General features: G+C 58.2%; 3 protein-coding genes across 3 annotated transcripts in view; all 3 read right to left on the reverse strand.

The window, feature by feature from the left end:
- Nucleotides 1-7,101: 7,101 nt before the first annotated feature.
- LOC128201630 (uncharacterized) lies at nt 7,102-9,423 on the reverse strand. The gene has a single exon (XM_052899202.1). It carries the CDS (start codon nt 9,421-9,423, stop codon nt 7,102-7,104), a length of 2,322 nt encoding a protein of 773 aa, XP_052755162.1.
- Nucleotides 9,424-10,563: 1,140 nt separating this feature from the next.
- On the reverse strand, nt 10,564-11,171 carry LOC128201631 (uncharacterized). Its single transcript, XM_052899204.1, has 2 exons — nt 10,854-11,171; nt 10,564-10,776 (listed from the first exon to the last, which is right to left on the reverse strand). Exons 1-2 carry the CDS (start codon nt 11,169-11,171, stop codon nt 10,564-10,566), a joined length of 531 nt encoding a protein of 176 aa, XP_052755164.1.
- A 4-nt stretch (nt 11,172-11,175) lies between these two features.
- LOC128201632 (uncharacterized) overlaps nt 11,176-12,500 on the reverse strand; it is a 1,941-nt gene continuing 616 nt past the window's right edge. The window contains exon 1 of the mRNA XM_052899205.1: nt 11,176-12,500. This exon is cut by the window's right edge and continues 616 nt beyond it. Within this exon, the coding sequence (XP_052755165.1) occupies nt 11,176-12,500 (1,325 nt within the window).

A 12,500-nucleotide genomic window follows, 5' to 3' on the forward strand; every position in this document is an offset into this window, starting at 1 on the left:
CCCCGGTATTCCTCTCCGCGCCTTAACACCGGTGGCCTGGGTGCGCTTCCGCAATCATCCATACCACCAGCGGCGCTGCCCCATCGGGCCTCTCGAGTGGAGCGCCGGGAATACGCAGCGCTCCGACTCTCGGATCTCCTGTCTCTTCTGGGCGCCGGATGATTCCCGCCATCCGCCGCCTGAGATCCACGTCAGAGCCGACGAACTTTATGTGTCCATCGACTCACCGCCCCCGCGGCCATCTCGTGCTTTAGCTCGAGCCTTCCGCGGTTGGCTGCACTTGGCCGTGCCACCCACTCTGTGGTCCGCCTTCCTACCGGCCGCGGCGCAGACGCCGCATCTCGGAGATGGCGCAGAACAATTTGCGGACTTGTGGCCCGCCTGCCCGCAACGAAAACATAAAACGCCTCCGCCGGTATCGACTCTCGCGGTGCACCGCTGTGCTACGTGCCCTAAGAGCAGGCAGCGGTAGCACCGCAAGGGACGGGGATCCAGAGGTTGAACCCGCGCCATCACCCAGCCAACTTTACCCGGCCAGCCTTGGCCAGTGTTTGGCAGCTCCCACTGGGCAGCGCACCCAGATAGTGCCGGCACCCGAAGGGCTGCGACGGATCTCCCCCGTAGTAACAGAGGCCTCGCCGCAACCCCTACCCGCGCGACCGCGGCGACCACATCCGCTGGAGTTACGGAGTCGTCAAGATCCCCGATGCGCAATTCCGCCGTTTTCACCGGCCTGGAGATCCTGACTGTTCCCTCGGGCAGAACTTCTGTCAGCTTGGTCGCCAACAGATCTGCCTTCTCGCCGGAGTCGGCGCCTGGCACTTCCAGGATGCGCGAGCTAGTGACGCCCAGCCTATACCTAACTCCAGATATGCCCAGTTCTTGAGGCGACAACTTCTGAAAGGCCTCCCTGAACACTTCTTTATAGGTAATACCTCGCTCCTCGGCCTCAGGCAAGAGGGTCAGAACCACTGCTTGAGACTTTGGCTGGCGGAACCGCCTCCGCTTCCCTTTCTTCTTTTTGCCGGCCGGTTGTTTGGCGGGCCCTGCCTCTTTAGGAGCCGTTTGACTGGCGGGAGCTGCCTGGGCCTTTGTTACCCTGGACCGCTTGCCCCGTCGGACCACCGTCGACCATCTCTCCGACACATTATTGGACGACGGCATGGGAGCAGCATCGGCACCCGACTCAGTGGCGTTGGCCGGCTGGGTGAGCGGGCCATTCCTCTCGTGTTCCTCCTGGGCACCCCGTGACGTGGATGGCTGCGAGGCACTCTTTTTGTTCTTCCGCTTTCGTGGCGGCCGAATTTCGCCGGCTTGGCTAAGCCGTTCCTCAATGATGGCAAATCGGGCATTGAAGATATCCCCGATCTGCCGAACAATCCTAGCCTCCATGCCCTCAATTTCGGGAGGGACCACACCCGGCTGTAAAGGGGCCGGGGCGGCAGGCGCTCTCTCCGCGGCCGCAGACGCTGAGGGTGGCTGTGTAGCCTTCTTGGCCTCCTCCAGCTCTTGCCTCAGACGACGAAGCTCGCGACGGTCCGCAACGTACTGCTCCGCAAGCTCTGCATTTTCCTTGCGCACTAGCTCTAGTTCGCGCTGGAGCTCACTGTAGGCCGAGGTGTTGGCCGACTGGTCGCCGCCCGATGACGAAAGTGCCATCCGCAACGCCTTCATCTCTTTGCGATCCTTGATCGCCTCCTCCAGCATGCCGTCCATTCTGACGCGCTGGTTCGCCATCTCCGTGGCCAGCCGAGCATTCTCCTTCCGGAGTTCGACGTACTCGGCTGAGGTGCCACTCTCGAGCATCTTCTCGGTCACGATGCGGATCCCGGTCAGGGAGGACTTGATCTCTTTAATTATGGTTCCTTTTATGTTACCGCATTTCCGCACCGTTTCCGATATGTGGCTCACGTAGCCGTCCATCTCTGCCTCCAAGGGGTCGGTGAACTGACCCCCGGGCTGAGGGGGTTTCTTGAACTCCGAATGCACCGACATTCTGGAGGAGCCTGCCACCGCAAGGGCGACCTCACATTCCACATCCCGTTTTTTGGCAGCAGCCAAGTCGGCTTTCGCCTTCACCAATCCAGCGCCCCGACCCTTCGCGCCAGACGTCGAGAGAAGAGTCTTCTCCAGCTCGGTCGTCTTCGGGGCACCGTGTTTCCACCCTCATACAGCGAAATGCTGAACTGACTGCTTGCAGTCTTTGCCGATTTTTTAGCCGCGTTCGCCTTTTTGGCGGCCGACTGTGTGTCTCGTCCGGATCCTGTAGCCGACCCATCGTCGGTTTCGGATATGCGCCTCTTGCGCGAACGGGGGCGCTCGAGGAGCCCATACTCGTCTTCGCTAAACAGGCTTGCCACCGAGGTCGACCGCGACAGCAAGCTGTCGATCTCGCCAGCAAGACTGGCCAGTTCCTCGTCCGTTGCCGGATCCACGTCCATACTCCGACGGGCCCTGACTGGCACGACTGTGGTCGCCAGGCCCGCCCCCTTCTCCAATTCTCCCAACTTCTCAACCCCTACTCCTTCAAGGCCTTGTTTTGCTCCCCCCAGATACGTGGAGCTGACCACCCCCGGCTGAACCGGTGCGGTGGTGGCGGATTCTCCATCTCCCGATGGTACCGCCCTGGGGTCATTAGTTTTGAACTCGGCCATTTCATCTGTTTCCTTTTTTAACGGGTGAGGTCCCGTAGCAAGGCGAAAGGAAATTGAAATTTGAAAATGGATAGACAAACAAAAATAAACAGAAAAGAGAAAGATGACAGAAAAGACGACAGAGAAGATATAACAAAACAAAAACAAAAAAAAAACAAAAACGAAGAAAAACGAAACAGAAGTAGAAACAAAACGAAGAGCGAGTCAGGCAAGTCCGCAACACAAATAGTGCGTCACGAACTCGTCCCACCCGCGGCGTCGGAACATTAGCCGTCGGTAAGTGAGATCTCTAAATAGCGAGAAGTCACTTACCGCCGTTGCCCAGGATGCACCAGGCCCCAGCCATTGTCAGCCACCGTTCCCGCCGGACGTATCCGCACCAGGACAAGTGACCGTACAATGAGCCAGGGCACTCTTGGAGGTTTTCCGACCCAGCACCCCAACCCAACCTAACCTAACCTAACCTAACCTAACCTAACCTAACCTAACCTAACCTAACCTAACCTAACCTAACCTAACCTAACCTAACCTTTTTTTTTTTTTTTTTTTACATGTGGAAAATGCGTCATGCAGAGACACACCCCCGGGGGAGGGTGTGAATACTGCCGGACTCCTACCGGCTAAAAACCACATGGCATTCCCTCGCCGCGCCTTAATGTTGGGGACCCGGGTTCCCTTGCGTAGTCCACCGGGATCCCAACGGCGTTGGCCCGCACCGGCTCGCGGGCCCCGACTCAGTTTGGGGCGGGTACGAGATGTTGAATACCCACCCCCATCTAGGGGAAGCGCGCGGGGATGCGCGCGCGACTTCCCAGGGCCATGTTGGTGTGGGGTGGGACTGCCCCCGCAGTCGTCACCCCGGCCCTGTGGCGATGTAATTATCGCCGGAGAGGAGGGCGGGACTACCTGCCCGTTTCCATCTCCTCTCCCTCCACACTCACCCGGCCTGCTGGGTTCGGCAATTTCACCGGTTGCTTCTTACGCTTCTTAGGAGGAGTGCAGGCCTTGGACCCCACCCAATGGTCCGACGGCCGGCCCTGCGCTGAACACACAGCGCACTTTGGGTCGGCCGCGCACATCGCCGCCTTATGGCCTTCGTTTCCGCAGCGGTAACATAGACCGCTGCGGTCCTGCTCATGACTGCAGGATGCCCGCACATGTCCTTCCTCCAAGCAGCGGAAGCACCGAAGCGGCCTCTGCCGCAGGAGCTCTGCTTTCGCCGAAACCCAGCCTATACGAACTCGGCCGGCGACCGTCATCTTCTTAACGACTTGCAACGGACCTTTAACCCAGCAAGTGCCCACCCCAGATCTAGTACGTCGAACCTCTCCGACTCGCACTTGGTCCACCTGACAGCCACCCTCCCGGGCAACCGCAGCGGCCACTTCCTCCGACGTAACACTGTCGTCCAGGCCCGATATCCGCATCTCCGCGGACTTTACGGGCCTGGAGATTTTGGCCATATTCTCCGGGATGAACTCCCGGAGCTTCGACGCCAGAACGTCGGCCTTCTCCGCGCCATCAGCACCTGGGACCTCTAGGACCTTACCGCCGGTGATCGCGGTGCGAAACCGCATATCTTCGATCCCCAATGCGCGGAGATCGATCCTTCTCTTGGCCTCCGCAAGGACATTCGCATACGCGACACCCTCCCTTTCCGCCTCCGGGTCCAACGTAATAATCACCGCCGCGGAGCGAGGCGGTTTCAGTTTAGAAGGCGAGGGTGCGCTCGTCTTCTTTGCCTTCTTCGAGGGGGCCGAACCGGCTTTCGTCACCGGAGGGTTCGCAGCCACAGGCTGCCCTTCGGGAACACTGACGGTCTTGCCCCGTTTTCCTTTTACGACCGTCGCCCAGGAGGACGCGGTCGACTGCACAGACGTTTGAGCGGAGGTCGAAGCCACCGGCTCGGGCTGTCCAGAGGGCGCCGGTGTGACGGGCGTCTTCTTCGCCTTCTTCTTCTTGGCCCGACCCGTTTCTGACTGGGGAAGAGAACCCCGGTCGCCGACTCTAGGGGTGTCGGGCACATCTGACGCCATTGTCCCGGCCTCGGGCAAAGTTTGCGTGGAGACCGCAGACGAGGACGACACCTTCTCTGGAGGGGGGCGAATTGAGATCATTTCTCTCACCTCTTTCATAAATGTCCCTACCATTTGGCGGACGATGCCGCCGACATCTCTCATTATCTGAGCACGGAATGCGCTCGCATCACTTCCTACAACAGGAACACCGTCTGCCGAGATACCGGCCTGGGCCGCTGGCTTGGCAGCTGGCTTGGCAGCACGAGCCTCGGCCAACTGCCGACGCAGGTACTCGACTTCCTGCTCAAGTCTCAGGTTCTTTGAGACCAGTGGAGAGACCGACGTCGGAAATAGATCCCCCTCCAAGGTGTCCACAACCTGTGTGATCCCGGCCAAACCCTCTTTCAGGGTCCTTATGGTGGTCCCTTTGAGATTTCCCGCCTTCTTAACGACGTCGCTAAGAGCATCCGCTTGCCGATGGACGAGAAGTTTCGCCCTATGGAGTACCTCCTCGGCCACTTTGTTCTTGTCACCGGCGGCAGCGGTGGCAGTGGCGCCAGATGCCGTCGGCCTGTCCAGCTCCGTCGGTTTGTCTGACTCCTCATCTCCGGAAGAAAAGAAATCACTCTCGTGATAATCTAAGACCGTCACTGGGGGCAGACCAGATTTGCCAGCGGCTGTCCCTTCATCTTCGAAAAATCGGTATGTGAATTGCCGACACTCCTCCTTCTTTCTAGTGATCGAACTGGCTCTCGATCCCACTCTAGGGCTGCCGGACCTTTTGCGGACGGATTGGACATCGCCCTCATCCTCGACCGTGGAGTCCGTATCGGACTCGTTAAGACGCCTTTTGCGCCAGGAGCGTAGTCCAGATGTGGACGGCAACTGCTCCGTCTCCATGCCTTCATCAATTGGGGATGCGCACAAGCTCGACCGCGAAGACCCGCAGTCGGTCTCGCCCGCAACCGCCCTCAACAAGCTGTGACGAGTGCGACGGCGACCTAACTCCACAACATCCTCGCCCAGTACAACGGAGCACTCTTTCAGAACCTCCACTTCCGACTTCTTTTTACTAACACCGCCCTTCACGGGCACCGACTTCTCTCCGCCCTTCGCGGGCACCGACTTCTCACCGTCCTTCTCGGACACGACATCAATTTTGGGTTTTGTTTTTGACATATCCATACTTGTTCCCACGAGTATGGGGGAAAGGTTTCACACGCAGGGGAGCCCCCTGCTTCTGCGTGCGGCCTACATACAACGGGGTGCGGCAGATACCCCGAGGTTGGTGCCCTTGCGGCCGATGATACTCCACCGACCCGCCCGCAGCACAGGAACACGCTAACCGAACTTTTAATGTCCGGTAGCGTGCACCGCACAACGAACTATGCATCGCCAGGCACCGAAGCTTACACAAGAGGATTTTTATAGAGGTTTACTCCTCGCGGCCCAGGCGGTTAAGCCAAGGCCCCCGTCCCCTCACTCGGGTGCGAAACATGACCACACCTCCGCGAGGGATTACGGTTTTTCGGCGGTGGCACTGAAACCAGCCCGGCTGCGCAACGAAGCACTCACCGGGCCCGCCGACCACTCCCACTACGAGAAGTCGCGGAACAAAACCCGCCCCCAACAAAAACACGACAAACCCCATAACTTGGGCTCGCCGCTCACCACCTCGTGTCGGAATATTAGCCGTCGGTAAGTGAGATCTCTAAATAGCGAGAAGTCACTTACCGCCGTTGCCCAGGATGCACCAGGCCCCAGCCATTGTCAGCCACCGTTCCCGCCGGACGTATCCGCACCAGGACAAGTGACCGTACAATGAGCCAGGGCACTCTTCCGACCCAGTTTTCCGACTCACCTACCCTAACCTAACCTAACCTAACCTAACCTAACCTAACCTAACCTAACCTAACCTAACCTAACCTAACCTAACCTAACCTAACCTAACCTAACCTAACCTAACCTAACCTAACCTAACCTAACCTAACCTAACCTAACCTAACCTAACCTAACCTAACCTAACCTAACCTAACCTAACCTACCCTAACCTTTTTTTTTTTTTTTTTTTTTTTTACATGTGGAAAATGCGTCATGCAGAGACACACCCCCGGGGGAGGGTGTGAATACTGCCGGACTCCTACCGGCTAAAAACCACATGGCATTCCCTCGCCGCGCCTTTGTGTTGGGGACCCGGGTTCCCTTGCGTAGTCCACCGGGATCCCAACGGCGTTGGCCCGCACCGGCTCGCGGGCCCCGACTCAGTTTGGGGCGGGTACGAGATGTTGAATACCCACCCCCGTCTAGGGGAAGCGCGCGGGGATGCGCGCGCGACTTCCCAGGGCCATGTTGGTATGGGGTGGGACTGCCCCCGCAGTCGTCACCCCGGCCCTGTGGCGATGTAATTATCGCCGGAGAGGAGGGCGGGACTACCTGCCCGTTTCCATCTCCTCTCCCTCCACACTCACCCGGCCTGCTGGGTTCGGCAATTTCACCGGTTGCTTCTTACGCTTCTTAGGAGGAGTGCAGGCCTTGGACCCCACCCAATGGTCCGACGGCCGGCCCTGCGCTGAACACACAGCGCACTTTGGGTCGGCCGCGCACATCGCCGCCTTATGGCCTTCGTTTCCGCAACGGTAACATAGACCGCTGCGGTCCTGCTCATGACTGCAGGATGCCCGCACATGTCCTTCCTCCAAGCAGCGGAAGCACCGAAGCGGCCTCTGCCGCAGGAGCTCTGCTTTCGCCGAAACCCAGCCTATACGAACTCGGCCGGCGACCGTCATCTTCTTAACTGCTTGCAATGGAGCTTTAACCCAGCAAGTGCCCACCCCAGATCTAGTACGTCGAACCTCTCCGACTCGCACTTGGTCCACCTGACAGCCGCCCTCCCGGGCAACCGCAGCGACCACTTCCTCCGACGTAACACTGTCGTCCAGGCCCGATATCCGCATCTCCGCGGACTTTACGGGCCTGGAGATTTTGGCCATATTCTCCGGGATGAACTCCCGGAGCTTCGACGCCAGAACGTCGGCCTTCTCCGCGCCATCAGCACCTGGAACCTCTAGAACCTTACCGCCGGTGATCGCGGTGCGAAACCGCATATCTTCGATCCCCAATGCGCGGAGATCGATCCTTCTCTTGGCCTCCGCAAGGACATTCGCATACGCGACACCCTCCCTTTCCGCCTCCGGGTCCAACGTAATAATAACCGCCGCGGAGCGAGGCGGTTTCAGTTTAGAAGGCGAGGGTGCGCTCGTCTTCTTTGCCTTCTTCGAGGGGGCCGAACCGGCTTTCGTCACCGGAGGGTTGACAGCCACAGGCTGCCCTTCGGGAACACTGACGGTCTTGCCCCGTTTTCCTTTTACGACCGTCGCCCAGGAGGACGCGGTCGCCTGCACAGGCGGCTGAGCGGATGTTGTTGCTACCGACTCGGGCTGTCCAGAGGGCGCCGGTGTGACGGGCGTCTTCTTCGCCTTCTTTTTCTTGGCCCGACCCGTTTCTGACTGGGGAAGAGAACCCCGGTCGCCGACTCTAGGGGGGTCGGGCACATCTGACGCCATTGTTCCAGCCTCTGGCAAGGTTTGCGTGGAGACCGCTGACGCAGACGACACCTTCTCAGTGGAGGGGAGAGCAGAGATCATCTCTTTCACCTCCTTCATAAGCGTCCCTACCATTTGGCGGACGATTCCGCCGACGTCCCTCATTATTTGAGCGCGGAACGCGCTCGCCTCACTCCCTACGACAGGGACAACATCCGCCGAGATACCGGCATTGGCCGCTGGCTTGGCAGCTGGCTTGGCAGCACGAGCCTCGGCCAACTGCCGACGCAGGTACTCGACTTCCTGCTCAAGTCTCAGGTTCTTTGAGACCAGTGGAGAGACCGACGTCGGAAATAGATCCCCCTCCAAGGTGTCCACAACCTGTGTGATCCCGGCCAAACCCTCTTTCAGGGTCCTTATGGTGGTCCCTTTGAGGTTCCCTGCCTTCTTCACAACATCGGTGAGAGCATCCGCTTGCCGGTGGACGAGACACTTCGCCCTGCGGATTACCTCCTCGGCCACTTTATTCTTATTCTCGGCGGCGGCAGTGGCAGTGGCGCCAGACGCCGTCGGCCTATCCGACTCCGACTGTATATCCGACGCTTCATCCCCAGAGGAGAAGAAGTCACTCTCATGATAATCCAGGGCCGTCGCTGGAGGTAATCCAGACTTGGTAGCACCCGCCCCAGGGACCGCTCTGGTTACATCGTCCTCAAAGAATCGGTAGCTGAACTGCCGCCGACATTCCTCCTTCTTCCTTGTGCGAGAACTTGCTCTCGACCCCACTCTAGGGCTGCCGGACCTTTTGCGGGCGGACTGGACATCGCCCTCATCCTCAACTATAGAGTCTGTGTCAGACTCAGCAATGTGTCTTTTACGCCAGGAGCGGAGACCAGACGTAGACGGCAACGGTTCCATTTCCATCTCCTCAGTTGGGGTTGCACACGAGCTCGACCGCGTAGACCCGCAGTCGATCTCGCCCGCAACCGCTCTCAACAGACTATGGCGAGTACGACGACGACCTAAGAGACCAACATCTTCGCCCAGTACTACCGAACACTCTTTCAGGAGTTCTAGCCCCGACTTCTTACTTTCTACGCCCTTCTCAGGCACCAACTTCTCTCCGCCCTTCTCAGGCACTACTTTCTCACCGTCCTTCTCGGACACGACATCAATTTTGGGTTTTGTTTTTGTGTTTGATATTTCCATACTTGTTCCCACGAGTATGGGGGAAAGGTTTCACACGCAGGGGAGCCCCCTGCTTCTGCGTGCGGCCTACATACAACGGGGTGCGGCAGATACCCCGAGGTTGGTGCCCTTGCGGCCGATGATACTCCACCGACCCGCCCGCAGCACAGAACACGCTAACCGAACTTTTGATGTCCGGTAGCGTGCACCGCACAACGAACTATGCATCGCCAGGCACCGAAGCTTACACAAGAGGATTTTTATAGAGGTTTACTCCTCGCGGCCCAGGCGGTTAAGCCAAGGCCCCCGTCCCCTCACTCCGGTGCGAAACATGACCACACCTCCGCGAGGGATTACGGTTTTTCGGCGGTGGCACTGAAACCAGCCCGGCTGCGCAACGAAGCACTCACCGGGCCCGCCGACCACTCCCACTACGAGAAGTCGCGGAACAAAACCCGCCCCCAACGAAAACACGACAAACCCCATAACTTGGGCTCGCCGCTCACCACCTCTGTCGGAATATTAGCCGTCGGTAAGTGAGATCTCTAAATAGCGAGAAGTCACTTACCGCCGTTGCCCAGGAGGACACCTGCACCAGGCCAAGATAACCTAACCTAACCTAACCTAACCTAACCTAACCTTAACCTAACCTAACCTAAATAAATAACCAACCTAAACTAAAACCTAATAATGTATATATACCTAATTTAATTATTATATATAACCTAACCTAACCTAATTAAACCTAACCTTACAAAATTTATAATAAATTAACCTCAACCTAATATCAAACAATATACCTAATTAACCTAACCTAATTAAAACCTCAAAACAACTAACCATATATATACACCCTGTGCACCTAACCTAGCCTAACCTATCCTTCAGTAGCCTTACTTAAAGTTACCTAATGTTGAAAAAAAAAAAAAAAAAAAACCTAACCTAACCTAACCTAACCTAACCTAACCTAACCTAACCTAACCTAACCTAACCTAACCTAACCTAACCTAACCTAACCTAACCTAACCTTTTTTTTTTTTTTTTTTTTTTTTTTTTTTACATGTGGAAAATGCGTCATGCAGAGACACACCCCCGGGGGAGGGTGTGAATACTGCCGGACTCCTACCGGCTAAAAACCACATGGCATTCCCTCGCCGCGCCTTAATGTTGGGGACCCGGGTTCCCTTGCGTAGTCCACCGGGATCCCCAACGGCGTTGGCCCGCACCGGCTCGCGGGCCCCGACTCAGTTTGGGGCGGGTACGAGATGTTGAATACCCACCCCCGTCTAGGGGACGCGCGCGGGGATGCGCGCGCGACTTCCCAGGGCCATGTTGGTGTGGAGTGGGACTGCCCCCGCAGTCGTCACCCCGGCCCTGTGGCGATGTAATTATCGCCGGAGAGGAGGGCGGGACTACCTGCCCGTTTCCATCTCCTCTCCCTCCACACTCACCCGGCCTGCTGGGTTCGGCAATTTCACCGGTTGCTTCTTACGCTTCTTAGGAGGAGTGCAGGCCTTGGACCCCACCCAATGGTCCGACGGCCGGCCCTGCGCTGAACACACAGCGCACTTTGGGTCGGCCGCGCACATCGCCGCCTTATGGCCTTCGTTTCCGCAGCGGTAACATAGACCGCTGCGGTCCTGCTCATGACTGCAGGATGCCCGCACATGTCCTTCCTCCAAGCAGCGGAAGCACCGAAGCGGCCTCTGCCGCAGGAGCTCTGCTTTCGCCGAAACCCAGCCTATACGAACTCGGCCGGCGACCGTCATCTTCTTAACTGACTTGCAACGGGCCTTTAACCCAGCAAGTGCCCACCCCAGATCTAGTACGTCGAACCTCTCCGACTCGCACTTGGTCCACCTGACAGCCGCCCTCCCGGGCAACCGCAGCGGCCACTTCCTCCGACGTAACACTGTCGTCCAGGCCCGATATCCGCATCTCCGCGGACTTTACGGGCCTGGAGATTTTGGCCATATTCTCCGGGATGAACTCCCGGAGCTTCGACGCCAGAACGTCGGCCTTCTCCGCGCCATCAGCACCTGGGACCTCTAGGACCTTACCGCCGGTGATCGCGGTGCGAAACCGCATATCTTCGATCCCCAATGCGCGGAGATCGATCCTTCTCTTGGCCTCCGCAAGGACATTCGCATACGCGACACCCTCCCTTTCCGCCTCCGGGTCCAACGTAATAATCACCGCCGCGGAGCGAGGCGGTTTCAGTTTAGAAGGCGAGGGTGCGCTCGTCTTCTTTGCCTTCTTCGAGGGGGCCGAACCGGCTTTCGTCACCGGAGGGTTCGCAGCCACAGGCTGCCCTTCGGGAACACTGACGGTCTTGCCCCGTTTTCCTGTTACGACCGTCGCCCAGGTGGACGCGGTCGGCTGCACAGACGTTTGAGCGGAGGTCGAAGCCACCGGCTCGGGCTGTCCAGAGGGCGCCAGTGAGACGGGCGTCTTCTTCGCCTTCTTCTTCTTGGCCCGACCCGTTTCTGACTGGGGAACAGAACCCCGGTCGCCGACTCTAGGGGTGTCGGGCACATCTGACGCCATTGTCGCGGCCTCGGGCAAAGTTTGCGTGGAGGCCGCAGACGAGGACGACACCTTCTCTGGAGGGGGGCGAATGGAGATCATTTCTCTCACCTCTTTCATAAATGTCCCTACCATTTGGCGGACGATGCCGCCGACATCTCTCATTATTTGAGCACGGAATGCGCTCGCATCACTTCCTACAACAGGAACACCGTCTGCCGAGATACCGGCCTGGGCCGCTGGCTTGGCAGCTGGCTTGGCAGCACGAGCCTCGGCCAACTGCCGACGCAGGTACTCGACTTCCTGCTCAAGTCTCAGGTTCTTTGAGACCAGTGGAGAGACCGACGTCGGAAATAGATCCCCCTCCAAGGTGTCCACAACCTGTGTGATCCCGGCCAAACCCTCTTTCAGGGTCCTTATGGTGGTCCCTTTGAGATTTCCCGCCTTCTTAACGACGTCGCTAAGAGCATCCGCTTGCCGATGGACGAGAAGTTTCGCCCTATGGAGTACCTCCTCGGCCACTTTGTTCTTGTCACCGGCGGCAGCGGTGGTAGTGGCGCCAGATGCCGTCG

This window comes from Galleria mellonella, unplaced genomic scaffold, assembly GCF_026898425.1.
Source record: "Galleria mellonella isolate WM207_F2 unplaced genomic scaffold, CSIRO_AGI_GalMel_v1 utg56, whole genome shotgun sequence".
Lineage (NCBI taxonomy): Eukaryota > Metazoa > Arthropoda > Insecta > Lepidoptera > Pyralidae > Galleria > Galleria mellonella.

Bases quoted from the DNA above. Each gene is read 5' to 3' on its own strand.
- LOC128201630 (XM_052899202.1), bottom strand. From the start codon at position 9,423: ATGGAAATATCAAACACAAAAACAAAACCCAAAATTGATGTCGTGTCC.
- LOC128201631 (XM_052899204.1), bottom strand. From the start codon at position 11,171: ATGACGGTCGCCGGCCGAGTTCGTATAGGCTGGGTTTCGGCGAAAGCA. The intron at 10,777-10,853 runs GTGAGTGTGGAG...ACATCGCCACAG, and splicing joins TGCCGAACCCAGCAGGCCGG to GGCCGGGGTGACGACTGCGG.